Here is a 15643-nt window from a genome sequence, read left to right as displayed (position 1 = left end):
TCCTTTGGACAAGATCCCCTCACCTCATACTTGTGTACCTGCAACCGCCTTCTAGCTCTCTCTACCATGGTAAAGGAAACACGGCATTTAGGACCAGACCAATCTCCACTACACTTCCTCCTGCGCGGTTGCCAGAATAATCTCCAAACACTTGTCATCATGTTCTAGTCCTCTGGAAGGCTACAGTGACTCCATACTTTGTTTCATACAAAATCCAAACATAACCCTGTGATTCAAGAATCAACATTATTCATGATCTGGTCCTCCAAACCTCCCTAAATGGGCCATCATCTTTTTTTTAATAATTCAAGTATAGTTGATTTACAATATTAGTTTCAGGTGTACAGCATTAGCTTCAGGTGATTCAAAATTTATAGATTATACTCCATTTAAAGTTATTATAAAATATTGGCTATTATTACTGTGCTATACAATATATTCTTGTATATTATTTATTTTATACATAGTAGTTTGTACCTTGGGCCATTGTTTTTCATGTCCTGCCTACACACATTGAACATAGGATCGTCTATATACAGCAAACGCTCAACAAATTATTGCTAAAGTAATAATGTTAATACAAAAAAAATTTACTTAAAATTCAGCAGACCTCCAGAAACATTATTTGAATATGACCTACTTATTAAATTGTTCTCACAGGCTGCATTTCTATTGTATTTCTACTCAATAGTGAAAAATTAAACAGGACAGTGATTACAGCAACAGCTCGAGTTGCGTTTGTAAAGGAAATGAGACCTGACTCATGTCTGAGAAGGTATTGTTAAATTTCCTTCCCCCAATTTTACCACTATTCCCAGGACAGTTCTATCATTGTTTTAAGCTATGGCGTCACCTTGATTTCTATCACGTGCCATTTGCACAGCTGATGTAAGGTGAGGTACTCAGGGCAGCACTGAAACCAGAGCCCTGATCTCATCTTTAGGTTTTCTGAAGGGAGCGGGGAGGAAACTATGATAAAAGATGATGCTCTTACCACCGAGGGATAAAGAGAAGGAGAAAGCATTTGTTTCTTCATTATTTAATGGTCTGAGGCTGAAACATTTGGAGCTGCTGAGGCAGTGTGGGGAACAATAGAAAACGTATTAGGTCCAATAAGCACTTCTGGGTTTCGTGTTCTCTGACCTAATGCGTTGGCCTGGATCAGCCTGATACAGATAATACACTGAATTATCTGCTCACTGGCTAATATCCATCATGAGAAACTGGCTTCCCACAAGTTAATTCAGTTAGGTTCTACTGGTTCATTACTGTGAAAGATGATGCTATTTTATCAATAGCTTAAGTGAAAAACCTTGTCTTTTGCTAAGAAATGTGCTGAACTACTGACTCTACTAGGAAATTCAGTTTCACTCTCCAGCATCCAAGTACAACATAGGGCTATGTACAATGTAAAACACAGTTTTGTCCTTCTAGAAAAAATTCTGACTTTACCCTGTCTTCTCTGTGCAAGGAGGGGGGGGTCAGCATGAGGCATGCTGTATCTTAAATGCCATCTGTTTTGAGGACCGGGAACCCAGTGACACTACAAAATCTGCTCTCTTTAGAAATGATGTGATGGCACCTGATGGGTGCGCTTGTGTGCCATGGGCCTGCTGCATGCGTGTATAACTGCACTTATCTTCTAGCTGTCTTTAATAAGAGTTCTCTTCAGGAATTTAAAATAAAAGATTACCTATTTACGCCATGTTATTTCCTTAAGCTTTATTAAAGGGTTCAGGGTACATACAATTATTGACCCTAAGAGCAGTACTGTTAGTTAGACTTTGTTTCAGTCCCCATGGTTAGTTTGAAGTCTTGTCTCTATGAAAGCAAGACCCTAGACTACATGAGTCAGCATTAAAAGGCTTCCACTGGACCACTGGAGAAAGCAGGGGAAAAAAAAAAAGAGATGCTGGTCAGAATGAAAGAGAGAGGGTGTAGGAAGCTTTTCACCGCTCTTTCCCACGCTTGCCTTTACTGAATTGTTCTCTCACTTGGGGAGCTCCATCTGGGGGGAAATGACACAATGAACTTAACCAAATCACTGGTTCTCTTTGGGAAGGGGGCCAGCCACCAGTGGACCCTTAACAACTGACCACAGTCAGCGTACAAAGAGTACACTGGCTCTCGCACGTTTCCTCTGGGTTAGTCAGAGGGAAGGGTACTAGACCTTTAGAGGGAATTCCACTTGGTGTGACACAGCTTGTCCCGCATCTCTTACATGCTCACCACAGCTTATTTGGCGTTCTTAAGCAGAGGTGTTGGCCAAGATTTGAAATAAGTATTGACCAGAGGCTTCTTATTCCTGCAATCGTTTCATTAATACCAAACACTGAAGACTAACCTGTCAACAGACTAGAACGTTAGGGCTACAGTCTTTGGCTACAAAGAGGGGCCCTGGGAGCTTCAGAACATTAGTGGGTGACACCAGAACAAATCTCTAAAGAATACGTACAAGAAAACCCAATACTTTAAATATCTATTTCCGGCTGTGCTGGTTTGACTGTAGTATCTAAAATAACTGAGCTGGATTCCAAAGCACTTAGTGCAGAGAGAGACTCGAAAAGTTATGGATATGTCTACTTCAAAACGAATGAGCCAGAAAGCGATCACCCTCAAATCATTAAAACTGAGCTAAGGCAAGCTATCCCAAGACGACAGTCTTCCAGATTCCGCTGCTTGGGTTATCAGGTTGTACCAGAGCCTCCTGCACTGGCTCTGCACCGCCTCATCCCGTGTGTGGCGAGTCAACCTCACAGTTAGAGCGGGGCACCTCTGAGGCAAAGGTCAGAGGCCAAACCTCGTTTGGACCCATCAGGTGGTATTATTCTTTGGTCATGGTCTATGGCCCCCGTCTCACTCAACCTTCTCTCAAATGCCTGACCCAGTCTCACAGGGAACCGGGGGTCCATTCCTGAAAGAGTTCACACAAATCCATTACCATTACTGAAAAGGTCACTCAAAGGTCAGGGCCTACAGACAGGGGTCCCTGATACCATCTTTTTTTTTTTTTTTTTTGCGGTACGTGGACCTCTCACCATTGTGGCCTCTCTTGTGGCGGAGAACAGGCTCTGGACGCACAGGCTCAGTGGCCATGGCTCACGGGCCCAGCCGCTCTGCGGCATGTGGGATCTTCCTGGACCGGGGCACGAACCCGTGTCCCCTGCATCGGCAGGCGGACTCTCAACCACTGCGCCACCAGGGAAGCCCCCTGATACCATCTTTAACCATGCATGGCAGGCTCACCTATGACACTAAAGTTCATCTGTCAGACAAATCCATTCTTGTGGTCCCCAGGGTCTCTTTGGGGCACTCCTATTTCACAGTTGCAGGCAATTCCTCCTGTGCCCACAGCCAGTGAGAAAGGCTAGGAGGAACCTGCTGCATGACAAAGCACCTGGGAATGTCCTGGAAACAGCTCTCAAAGAGGCATTTCAGTGACTTGTAAGAAGGGACTGGCCAGGGACCCCTTTCTCGTGAGCTCACTTTCTCACTTTGCATGAGGTGATCTCTCCACAGTGGCACCATCTGTCCACAGGCTGAGAGAGGGGTGGTCCTTCCCCTCCCATGCAGACCCTACACATTCCATCTTCATATCCAAGATGGACATATCCCCCCAGAAGAAGAGCTTTGTCCCATGCCTCAGAAGCAGCGTGGGCCAAGACACAGGGAGATGCCTTTAAAGCAACAAGGCTGAACCTCAAGACTGTGAACTCCTGCTGACAGGAACCTTACAGTTTTGTTTTGTTTTTTTTTTTTTTGCGGTGCGCGGGCCTCTCACTGTTGTGGCCTCTCCCGTTGCGGAGCACAGGCTCCGGACGCGCAGGCTCAGCGGCCATGGCTCACGGGCCCAGCAGCTCCACGGCATGTGGGATCTTCCCAGACCGGGGCACGAACCCGTGTCCCCTGCATTGGCAGGCGGACTCTCAACCACTGCGCCACCAGGGAAGCCCTACAGTTTTAATTCTAGTTCAAACACATACACTCAACCACTGATGTCAATCTAATGAAGTTCTGTTTTCAAAAATAAAAAGCAGATTTTTTTTTTTTTTTTTTTGCGGTACGCGGACCTCTCACTGTTGTGGCCTCTCCCGCTGCGGAGCACAGGCTCCAGACGCACAGGCTCAGCGGCCATGGCTCACGGGTCCAGCCGCTCCGCGGCATGTGGGATCTTCCCAGACCGGGGCACGAACCCATGTCCCCTGCATTGGCAGGCGGACTCTCAACCACTGCGCCACCAGGGAAGCCCCAGCACACTTATTTTTAATTGGAATGCACTGTATTGATAACGCACAAGAGGCAGCAAATAAATCACTGCACATTTAGTGGAGAAAAGCACTTAAACCATTTGATTCTTGGTGCAAGAAAAGCATACACTTCCCCTACAGTGGGAAAAAGGAGTAATAGTGAAGTTTTACATACCAGTTTTTCAAAATTGACAAGATTATCCAAAAATGTTTTATTTCCTTCATGAATGAATGTTACATCTGAAAATTAAAAACAAAAAGATATATGTACCATTAGGAACGGATCATGACTCAGAGTTGAAGAGGTATAGATGTAATGCAGCTTATTAATTTTTCTTAAACATTATGGATTATTTCATGCATTTGACCAGGCAACTTGAAATTGAATCTGAATAGTATTTGATGTGAGGGGGCATAATGTATGCATGTGGAGAGAAAACATTATAACACTCATGCAAGTATATATCTTGTTCTTACATTGCAGGCTTTGACTTCAACCTGCTTAATATACACTAACACTATTCTATAACTTAACTGGTCCATTATGTTTTTAGGCCAGAACACTGAGCAGAAAAGAACTGAACCCCCAGAAACAAAAAGGATTTTAATATTTATGTGTTTGCTTTTTAACAATCCCTGGCAAAGTATATGGATCTGCTTTACTTAAAGCATTAAGGTTTAGATTTGGATGTTTAGATTTTTGGTTTTCAAAGCCAGGGCCTGACTGGGTATCCGAAGTGAATGAGGAATGGGACAGGTTTGGAAAAGGCAAGGTTTCTGGGCCTATTCACTGATGAAAACAACATAGGGAAAGTAGGATGAAGATACATTTCAGAGGACAGGAATGTTAATTTGATTTGAGCCTCACTGCATTTGAAGTGAAAGAAGATATTCAAATAAAAATCTCCTTTTGGTCGCAAAACTTACTGGAGTGTCTCTTCAAGAGACATGGATTAGTTACAATAATAACAGCAACTGAAGCTCTGAAAGGGGATGGCTTATAAAAACTCAAATCAGAGGGTCAGTGACTGAGCATTAGGGAATCCTCACAGTGGAGAATCAAAGTAAGAGATATACTACAATTTAAAGAACATGCAAATAATCATGTTATATTACAGACATGGAGGACAAACCAAATGAACATCATTTTCAAAAATCTTGTTAAAATAACATGATATAAAGAGGGAAACGAACAGATTAAAATTTATCTAAATAGAAAGGGAAAGCATTTGCATTTAATCAAGACTTTGATTCTGCTGGTCCCTATGGGGCAATTACGAGATAGGTGCTTGGGAAATCTGCCTGCAACACACCCAGCCGCTGAGCTTTGACTGCCCACCAGGGGGCAACACCACTTACACAGTTACAGACTACACTGATGACGATCCTTTTCTCATGGCATTCTTTATTCACAGCTTCCAGACCCACCAGACTGCAACGTTTTCCTAAGCCATTTTTTTCTTTTTTCCCCTTGATCTTTTTTTTTTTAAACTGATGTCTTAGCAGGGAAGCAATTCACAATTACACAGTCATCTGACAAACTCTCTGGTTATTTTCTTACACTGTTTTGCTTTCAGAGTAGAATTGCAAGCTTTCAACCTCTGACACAATATTTAGAAAAAGAGTAGCCAACACAGTTAGTTTGTATCTTTTTTGTACAGCAAGCAAAGCACTGTGTGTACTCTATCTACATTAAACACCACCTACAAGCCTAGTAACTCACTCGTGGAGAATTCGGATTACACATGCCCTGTCAGAGTTTCTTGGTCCATTTCCCCAGTGTTCCAAGGTTTGTCATCCCCTCCCTATGTTCCCAAAGATGATGATAATAACGCAGCTTATATTTATTAACAGCGTCAGACATGGCATTAACTCATTTAATCCTCACAAAAGACTATAAGGTAAAAGCCCTAGCAGGAAAAGAATGTGAAGAAACGATGGTCCAAAGAACAAGCACAGCTGGCCCATGATCACAGCTCTAAGTCTCAGAGCCAGGACTCAAGCCCAGGCAGCCTGCTTGCTCTCTCCACGGTGCCTCTCTGGTACCCGAAAGGACTTGGACATTTCGGACCACCCGTTACAGCCACCTTGCTGAATTCAGGGGAGATGGGGGCCTCTGCAACTTTTAAAGTGTTTCCTTTGTCCCTCTTTCTGTCTCCTCCCTCTCCTCTGCCTGGGTGATCTTGCTTAATCTCAACTCTCAAGGACTTGTCGAGGTCAGCGCATGAGGATGGCGGCTCTACTGAGGGTGGGGCGCTGTTAGGCTGATGCTGGCCTGAGGATAAGGCAGGGAAGGTGTGTCTGGCCAGGTGGGGAGGAAGAGGGGCTGGAAGGGGCTGCTGCCCGGGAGAAGGGGGTCAAATGGCTGAAGGTTTTGATGCAGATGAACGGCAGGTGTGTGATGAGGCAGGCGTGAGAGGGATAAACCAATACAGGTGGTTGAGCTCAAAAACGGGGGTCTCAGAACCTAAGTCATGGGCTGTGAAGCAGTTCAGGGCACCCACCAGGTTCAGAGTGCTAGAAATGAGCAACTGCCAGACCCCTTTATCTGGAGACATCTGAACACGCTCCTAACACTTCATATAACAGGACGGGGGATGAAAGGACTCCGTTTGAAGAGATGGCAAGTGAAAGAGAAGGAAAAAACATACAAGCACCTCAATATTCCATTTACTTAAACACCCCCGCAAATGTGAATAATCTGCGCTCCAAGATACAAACACGACCTTCAGACACCTGTAGATTATTCACTCTACTGGAAGGGCTATCATCTCCCAAAACGCCGTGATACAGATTGTTCAACTGCTTTTGACCTTGAGCTCAGCTGGATCCTTTCCCCAACACTTACTTATGGTTTCTCACTCACTACTTTCTGAACTGGATTCCACAGTAGGGGGGGAAAGTAAATGAGAAGTAAGAAATTCACTGGGAAATAGAAAAGCTGATGGCTGGAAGCATTTTTAGGTTACGTGCTCACCTGATAATCTGCATGCTACTGGGAACTGACTGTCTCAAAACACGAAACATGGGAGTCCTAATCCTTCTTAACACCCAAGGAGTTCAACTGGGTCTCTTTCTCTAACTGAAAGCAATGCAAAGCAGGAGGCACAAGAGGGGAGGGCTGGGAAGTGTTCATGAAAACGTTGGTTGCTCTAGTTTACAGAAAATTTTAAAATAATTTTGCATTTAACAAAAGCTAAGAATGTCATTTATGTTTTCCAAAATGTCTTACCTCAGACGTGATATACCCATATTTAAAAGTTTCATCCTGTTTTCCTTTGGAAATTATTTCAGACAAAAATAGTAACTTTAAATGCAAGAGAGTACTAATGTTGTTTTATAATGACAAAAAAATTAAGATAAAGGAAAAACAAGTGCTTCTTTAAACTCGAGCTTCTAATGAAAAAGAAAAAGTTTAATTTACTAGCGTGAATGCGAGAATGTATTTTCAGTAGAAAAAAGGGAAATTCGAAAAGCTGCTCAACATCACTAATTATTAGAGAAATGCAAATCAAAACTACAGTGAGGTATCACCTCACACCAGTTAGAATGGGCATCATCAGTAAATTTACAAACAACAAATGCTTGAGAGGGTGTGGAGAAAACGGAACCCTCTTGCACTGTTGGTGGGAATGTAAATTGATACAGCCACTATGGAGAACAGTATGGAGGTTCCTTAAAAAACTAAAAATAGAATTACCATATGATCCAGCAATCCCACTACTGGGCATATACCCTGAGAAAACCATAATTCAAAAAGACACATGCACCCCAATGTTCACTGAAGCACTATTTACAATAGCCAGGACATGGAAGCAACCTAAATGCCCATTGACAGACGAATGGATGAAGAAGATGTGGTACATATATACAATGGAATATTACTCAGCCATAAAAAGGAACGAAATTGGGTCATTTGTTGAGACGCGGATGAATCTAGAGACTGTCATACAGAGTGAAGTAAGTCAGAAAGAGAAAAACAAATATCGTATATTAACGCAAATATGTGGAACCTAGAAAAATGGTACAGATGAACCGGTTTGCAGAGCAGAAATAGAGACACAGATGTGGAGAACAAACGTATGGACACCAAGGGGGGAAAGCGGCGGGGGGTGGGGTGGTGGTGGGATGAATTGGGAGATTGGGACATGTATACATTGATGTGCATAAAATTGATGACTAATAAGAACCTGCTGTATACAAAAAAAATAGAAAAAACCTATTTATTAAAAAAAAAAAATTTAAACACACACACACACACACGGAAAAAGGGAGATTTGTTTTGCTGCCGACAAAGAGGTCTAGATAAACTCAGTAAAGCAGAAAATTGCATCCAAGCTAAGACATAAGTGTGAGGCACCTGACTGCATTAAGTACTTTGGGGGAAAACCCACTAATATATAGCAGAAAGCTCAGCTCATATCTAATTAAGTTAACGGGACATTGTCGACTGTTTTCTCATTACCTTAAAAACATCCACTGTTTCAAAATTTTGTCTTCCTAAAAATCAATTCCTTTCCCAGATCTGTCTTCGCTTCCTAGTTTTCCTATTTGTGTCTACATAATTCTAAGTGTCACTTCCCACAGGCCACCATCCCCGCTCTCCAGCTGGTGTTTTATTTTAAATAAAACTCAAGCCTGAATAAACTTATCTTAGAAATAAACATGAAAAATTAAATGAACTTTTAAGTTGGTATTTTGGCTTTACAATCTCTTCTTATTTCATCCATTTACATTTTGCAGCATCTTTTGAGCTCAAATGAAGTATTCTGTGTGACTCTCAGTTGTCCTAATACATTATTGTTTCCCAGAAATTCTTGCTTTATACTAGATGAAGATTGAATAAATAGCTGCAGGGATGCATAGCAACTCAACACTTCTCCAAGCTCTGGGTGTTCTTGAGAGAAGCCGAAAAGGGAGTATCAGCTTTATTGCCAGAGGGGCTGGCGATGGGGGGAGGTGAGGGAGGAGACGGCCACACCAACCAGCAATCCAGTTCCCAGGTAATTCATTTCCAGAATCACACTTACGGGTGTAGGCACCGGGTCCTGAGCCAGCAGAATTTACAAGCCTCTGAAGGGTGAAGGCAATATAAAAGAGTATTCCTATAATCCCTTGGAAAGAATCAAAATACAGCCAAGAAAAATGACCAACTCGCTTTTCCTGGAAAGCACATAGGTAGGATATATACTAAATGTCTGGAGCATAGGCCAGATGAAAACGAACTTCCCTTTCATTAATCCCCTGGGTTTGAAAGAGACCCCCTGAGATCGTTAGTAAATTTAACTAACATGTTTCATGATGAATGATCTGGTGCTCTCTACAGAAGAGAAGTTAGTCGACTAACTTGGAGCTGTCAGATACTTTCCCAACTGGATTCACTCCTGGAAAGAAGAAAGTACATTCCCTACTAAAATTATACACTACACTGCCTGGGTTGACCAAAGGTACTTCTCACACAGCAGCAGGCCACGGGTTGAATCTCTGAAATTTAAGTTGCAAACGTAGAACGTGACTGATGACTGTTTGGATTCTTTATGCCAGCCTTATTCTTGGTTGAATTAAGTGAATTGTAGACTCAAATAAGAGAATGCTTAAAGCAGAGTAAAGTAAAAACACAAACGTTTCCAGTGCCAAGTTTAGTGAGTCAATCGAAAACACTTTGATGTCTGCTTAAGTACAATTAAGTATTTTAAGCATTTCAGAAGTAATTGAACATTTGAAAAACAATCACAAGCCAACACAGTTAGGTCTGAATGTCAAAATTACTTTAAAGAAATAAACTGAGACTCTTTTTCTTGCCCTCTGTAGAGTGAAAATTTTCTGGAAGATGGAATTACATAGCATAAAAGATAGAAAACCATTACCTTTAAGCAATAAGGGCATGAAAGGGATTTTGGGTGGCTTCATCTTTTTGAATGCATCTCGGTAGGCTTTGTGATTCAGGGAAGGATCCTGCCGAACCAAGAAGATTACAAAGAGAAAGAAAAATCAATGTGCTATAGAAACAATTCTAAATCCACTTTTACTATACAATTTGAACATGATTTAGATATAGAGTGGTTCTTCCTAAGAACAAAGTAGATAAAGGTTTCCTAGGAGAATAAACTCACTAAATTAGGGCAGGACATCTAGGCAATGAATGAAAGTCAAGTTATTGGTTGACAATAATGGGAAATGACTGCAAAGGACAGACACCTTTTGATTGCCCTGTTATTCTTCCCTCAAATAGGTTCCTTAAGTACAGTTTCTTCTCCCTAGTTTCCACCATGAGGTAACCCCACAGCCTTTTGTTAAGCACACTGCAAAGAAAAACTGCCCTCATAATGCACAGATAATGCAGAGAAAACAGGAGAGCAGTTTTATTGTGATCTGAAAAGAGACTGAAAATTGAGTACACTTAAAAATCTGCCTTCTGAATATCATACCAAGAGGGCCATTCTCACTACCTTTTTCCATGGAGAGAAAGAAGTGTTAACTTGCTTCACTCCATAAGAAGCAAAGCTACATTTTCATATACAAGTGAACTAGTCTAAGCTACCTGACACGGTGGAGTGCAGATACCGACTACTGAAATCTAGAAAGAAATTGGACACCAGCAATCAGTTTGAAGAATAAGTCTACTTTGGCTCAACTACTTACTGTTAAACTTTCAAGTTCAGAAAAAAGTTTCTTAAACTTCCCAGGGATTTTCTAAAAACAAACAAACAAAAAAGAAAAGGTCAAAAGAAGTCAGTTATTTTGAGAGGCACTAAGGGGAATGTTCATTAACTTGCGTTACATATATCACATTTCTGAACATAAATAGCTCTATCATCTGGTTCTACCCTGATTGCTTCTCATTATGCAATTTTCATCATTCCTTAATGCGACCTTCCTTGGGAATGTTGCTAAAGACAGTTTAAAATAAATAACAGCCACATGAATCAGGAATCCAGCTGGTTAAACATTCCACACACTGGTGATCTTTTAATAAAAACTTGGATTTTGGTTCTGTATCTTACCTCTGACAAATGCTCTCACCTTTTTTTTTTTTTTTTTTTTTTTTTAAACTTATTATTTTTGGCTGCTTTGGTTCTCCGTTGCTGTACACAGATTTTCTCTAGTTGTGGAGAGCGGGGGCTACTCTTCATTGCGGTGCATGGGCTTCTCATGGCAGTGGCTTCTCTTGTTGTGGAGCACGGGCTCTAGGCACGTGGGCTTCCGTAGTTGCAGCATGTGGGCTCAGTAGTTGTGGCTCATGGGCTCTAGAGCACAGGCTCAGTAGTTGTGGCCCATGGGCTTAGTTGCTCCGCGGCATGTGGGGTCTTCCCAGACTAGGGATCGAACCCGTGTCCCCTGCATTGGCAGGTGGATTCTTAACCACTGCTGCACCAGGGAAGCCCTGCTCTCACCTTCTTAAACAGTCTTGCTGAGTGGGAAATAATAATGTTGGCTGATGTTTTTTGTATAAATGATAAGTTTCACAGCAGAGGGCTAAATAGTGAAAGCCCATGAAAACCCTAAATGATGAAGCCTGCACTTTGATGGGTAGAATCACTGAACTGTAAAGATCACCCACACCAACTGGTGGCATGAAGATTGACAGAGGATGGAAACATAGGTCATCTTCTCAAATAAAAATTTGGGCCTAAGGAAGAAGGGCCTGGAATTTTCCAGCCTGTCTTTATTTATTTATTAATAAATTTATTTATTTGTTTATTTATTTTTGGCTGCGTTGGGTCTTCATTGCTGCACGCGGGCTTCCTCTGGTTGCGGCGACCGTGGGCTACTCTTCATTGTGGTGCACGGGCTTCTCATTGCAGTGGCTTCTCCTGTTGCAGAGCATGGGCTCTAGAGTGCAGGCTCAGTAGTTGTGGCTCATGGGCTCTAGAGCGCGGGCTCAGTAGTTGTGGTGCATGGGCTTAGCTGCTCCGCGGCATGTGGGATCTTCCTGGACCAGGGGTCGAACCCGTGTCTCCTGCATTGGCAGGCGGATTCTTTTTTTTTTTTTTTTTTTTTTTTCGGTATGCGGGCCTCTCACTGTTGTGGCCTCCCCCGTTGCGGAGCACAGGCTCCGGATGCGCAGGCTCCGGACGCGCAGGCTCAGCGGCCATGGCTCACGGGCCCAGCCGCTCCGCGGCATATGGGATCCTCCCAGACCGGGGCACGAACCCGTATCCCCTGCATTGGCAGGCGGACTCTCAACCACTTGCGCCACCAGGGAGGCCCTGGCAGGCGGATTCTTAACCACTGCACCACCAGGGAAGCCCCAGCCTGCCTTTAACATGGTGAAGTGAAAAGCTAGATGCCTCAGAGTAAGTCACTCTGAATTTGAATTCTGCCCCTTTCTAGCTGTGTGTCTGCAGTGAGTCTCCACGTGGTCTGATTGAAATGGAGATAACTCATAGGAAGTGTATAGTCTGTGGTCGGTGCTCAGCAAATTCCAGCTATTAACACTTTGACTGTTCTAGAAGATTTGTGAGATTTTCTGTTTCTAAAACAAATCAAAATAATGAGGTAAACCTCACAATAGACTTTTAAATTATTCAAAATTATCAAATTGATAATTTTGCATCTGGACAGCACACAGGTTGTTTGATCTGGCAGCTACTGTTACACACACCAATACACGTGTATTAATAAATGCAAGACAAATCAAATGAGAAAAGATAAAACACAGACATCTGCAACTGATGGCAATTGTTCCTCTGAGCTGCATATCTTAGTCTGTTGGATATTCCACACGAATATCCCGGTGTCATCTCAAACTCAACATATCTAAAGCCAAACTTATCTACTCCAGGGGTCAGCCATGGGCCAAATCTGACCATCTGCTTTTGCAAATAAAGTTTTACTGGAGCACTGCCATGCTCATCATTTATCAACTAACCAGAGCTGCTCTTGCCCCTCAGTGACAGAGTTGAGTCACAGCAGTGGAGACCACATGGCCTGCACAGCCCAAAAATATTCACTATCTGGCTCTTTCCCCCAAATGTTTGTTGACCTCTGTCCTAGTTCTCAAACCGACTTCTTTTCCTACATTGCCTATTTAGGACAGTGTGATCACTTTCCAGGCCTAGAGACACGGAGCTCACTTCTGCGAGGGAGGCCCACCCCAATGCCCCCAGCAACTCCCCACTCAACTTCCAAGGCCCTGCTGCTTAAGGCTTTTCAGCCACCCTGAGACAGCATGATTCCTCCATTGCTCTGCTGGGGTCCGCCTGGAACCGGTTCAAGACCTCCTTGACCACAGCACACCCTGTGCTAATCCGGCCACCTTCCATCTGCCACGGCACTGATGCAGAGCTGCGCACATGGCAGGCAGTCGCTGTGCACGTGAAATACACACCATGTGCGTTTCATTGAATTGTTCTCCTTTCAATGTTTGCAGATCAGGCCTTCTTTCCCGGTATAATTTAAAATACCAGTCTCCTCCCCGGACCCTTGCTAGCCACTTGTTTTCCTCCTGCTCTGATCAACTGGCTTTTTTTGCCCACCTCCTTGAATCTCATGAAGTGTGCGCGCATCTGGTTTGCTTAACCAGAGATGCAAGCCTTTTGTTGCTTTTCTTTTGAAGCCCTTTAAGGAGCACTGACCCTGACCCTCAGGTCACCACTGCGCATTCCATCAGAGTGTGGCCCCTGACGCAAAGAAGGTGAACCCCAAAGCTGCCCACAGACCATCGCTGAGATGGAATGTGAGAAAAACAATAGTTGGCCTGTCAGCTTCTCTCTTGCAGGAGTGTGAACTGGGGACCATGAAGAGTGCAGGGCAGGCAGGAAGAGCAGCTGAATCTGAGAGGGTGGGGAGAGGCCGAGGGAGCCGCAGCGAGCCACAAGCAGGCGGGACCCGTAAGAGAGAAGACTTGAGGGTCAGAGAGAAAGGACGAGAGAGAGAAATGGTACGGGGAATTCGGTACGCAGTCAGTAGCGAATGGAGAGAGCAAGAAAAGAAAGCCCAAAGAAAGAAGGTGTCGGGGTCATGGGGGAGGCAGAGGGCCCTACATCCGTGTCTGGCTACATGTAGGGACACCCCAGCTTCCATTCTTCCCATGTAGACCCTCAGAGTCCACGTTTCAGAACGTGCGCTGACTTGAGTGGCCCTCTCTCCCTTCGAACCCAAACAGCCTTCATCATACAGCCCTGACAGGCAGAGCCAGGACTGGGGAGGCCTGAAACTTAAAACATTTTGTGGGCCCTCTTTAGGAAAAAAGAATATAAAATTACTTTTGCAGATTTCATAAAGATATCCATCAACCACATGAACATACTGCCAGAGGCCCCACAAGTGAGAGGACTGGTAGCTTAACTTCATTAGCATCTCTGCAAATCTGCTTCTGGACACACAGGTGAGCTTTTGAAATGACCAACATGGAACTGTAACCATGCCATCACGGGAGAAAAGCAGAAAACTAATTCTAGCTGGGAAGCATTTTACAAGTTGTGTTTTTTTCATATATATTATAGAACCATTCTGAAGATCATTTGATGAAAATAGTTTCTGACGACTTGAGACACTAATTTTTTAACATTTTTTTCTAGTGCTACGTATCTCATTTAAACCATTTATTTTAAATAAAGACTGTTAGCTGGACCACTTCCCATACAGTTTTATTTGTCCCCAACCCGGCCCCAACTCCACCCTCCGTATGGACCCCCAGGGCTCACCTCCCAGGTCTGGGACAGCCGGCTGACAGAAGCAGTGTTGAGACCCATCACAATAGCAAAGAAAGAATTCAGGTTTCTCTGGGCTTTGCAGCTATGGAATAAAAGAAAGCAGAAGGCACTCAGAGGCAACATCCTTTCACCAGATGATCACAAAAGATAAAGCTGCCAAGACTCTCCCAGGCCACAGAGTTCAACCTCTAGGGCAGGGTTGAACTCTGCTCTGTGACCTACACAGTCCTGACTGTCCCTGTGGGATGGGGCGGTATCCCCTCAACACAAATGAAAGGATTCCAAATGCTTCCTTACCTTTAGGAAAAGATCTGTGTTCTTGATACCCTCTGGATACTTCAAAAGATTCCTCCCTTTTAAAAATCTATTTTGGATGCATTGACAATTTCAACTGAAAGCTCTTACATTCCTATTTCTGTATATATCCCATACTCATCATAACAGCCCCTGATTCTGTATCTTTAATCTGTATGTTGTCTTTCTTTTTTGAGAAACAAGGCCCTCTTACCTCACAGGGCCTCCTCCCATTATATTTAGACATATTTTCTTTGCTCTCAACAAAATAGCTACTATGTTATGTATGTATTGAAAATATGGCATATATTATGGGGACGCCGTCTCACATTTCTCCTTTAAGGAATAAAGGAAATAAAATGCAAAATAAGACCCTGTTGAGCTCCATTCACTCTGGAAGGTTATCTGCTCTGCAGAACGTCAATCTTGCCCTTCAACTTAATC

At 43.3% G+C, this 15643-nt stretch overlaps 1 protein-coding gene across 1 annotated transcript in view; it reads right to left on the bottom strand.

The window, feature by feature from the left end:
- The window catches only part of RAPGEF5 (Rap guanine nucleotide exchange factor 5), a 213411-nt gene that overhangs the window by 5233 nt on the left and 192535 nt on the right, over nucleotides 1-15643 (bottom strand). Inside the window, exons 21-24 of the mRNA XM_060108417.1 lie at nucleotides 14897-14987; nucleotides 10890-10940; nucleotides 10115-10202; nucleotides 4423-4487 (exon numbers count right to left, since the gene is read on the bottom strand). Of these exons, the coding sequence (XP_059964400.1) occupies nucleotides 4423-4487; nucleotides 10115-10202; nucleotides 10890-10940; nucleotides 14897-14987 (295 nt within the window). The remainder of the gene's footprint in view (nucleotides 1-4422; nucleotides 4488-10114; nucleotides 10203-10889; nucleotides 10941-14896; nucleotides 14988-15643) is intronic.

This window comes from Mesoplodon densirostris, chromosome 9 (assembly GCF_025265405.1).
Source record: "Mesoplodon densirostris isolate mMesDen1 chromosome 9, mMesDen1 primary haplotype, whole genome shotgun sequence".
Classification (NCBI taxonomy): Eukaryota; Metazoa; Chordata; class Mammalia; order Artiodactyla; family Ziphiidae; genus Mesoplodon; species Mesoplodon densirostris.
Note: the sequence above shows the minus strand (reverse complement) of the source record. Positions and strands in the feature narration are given on the sequence as shown.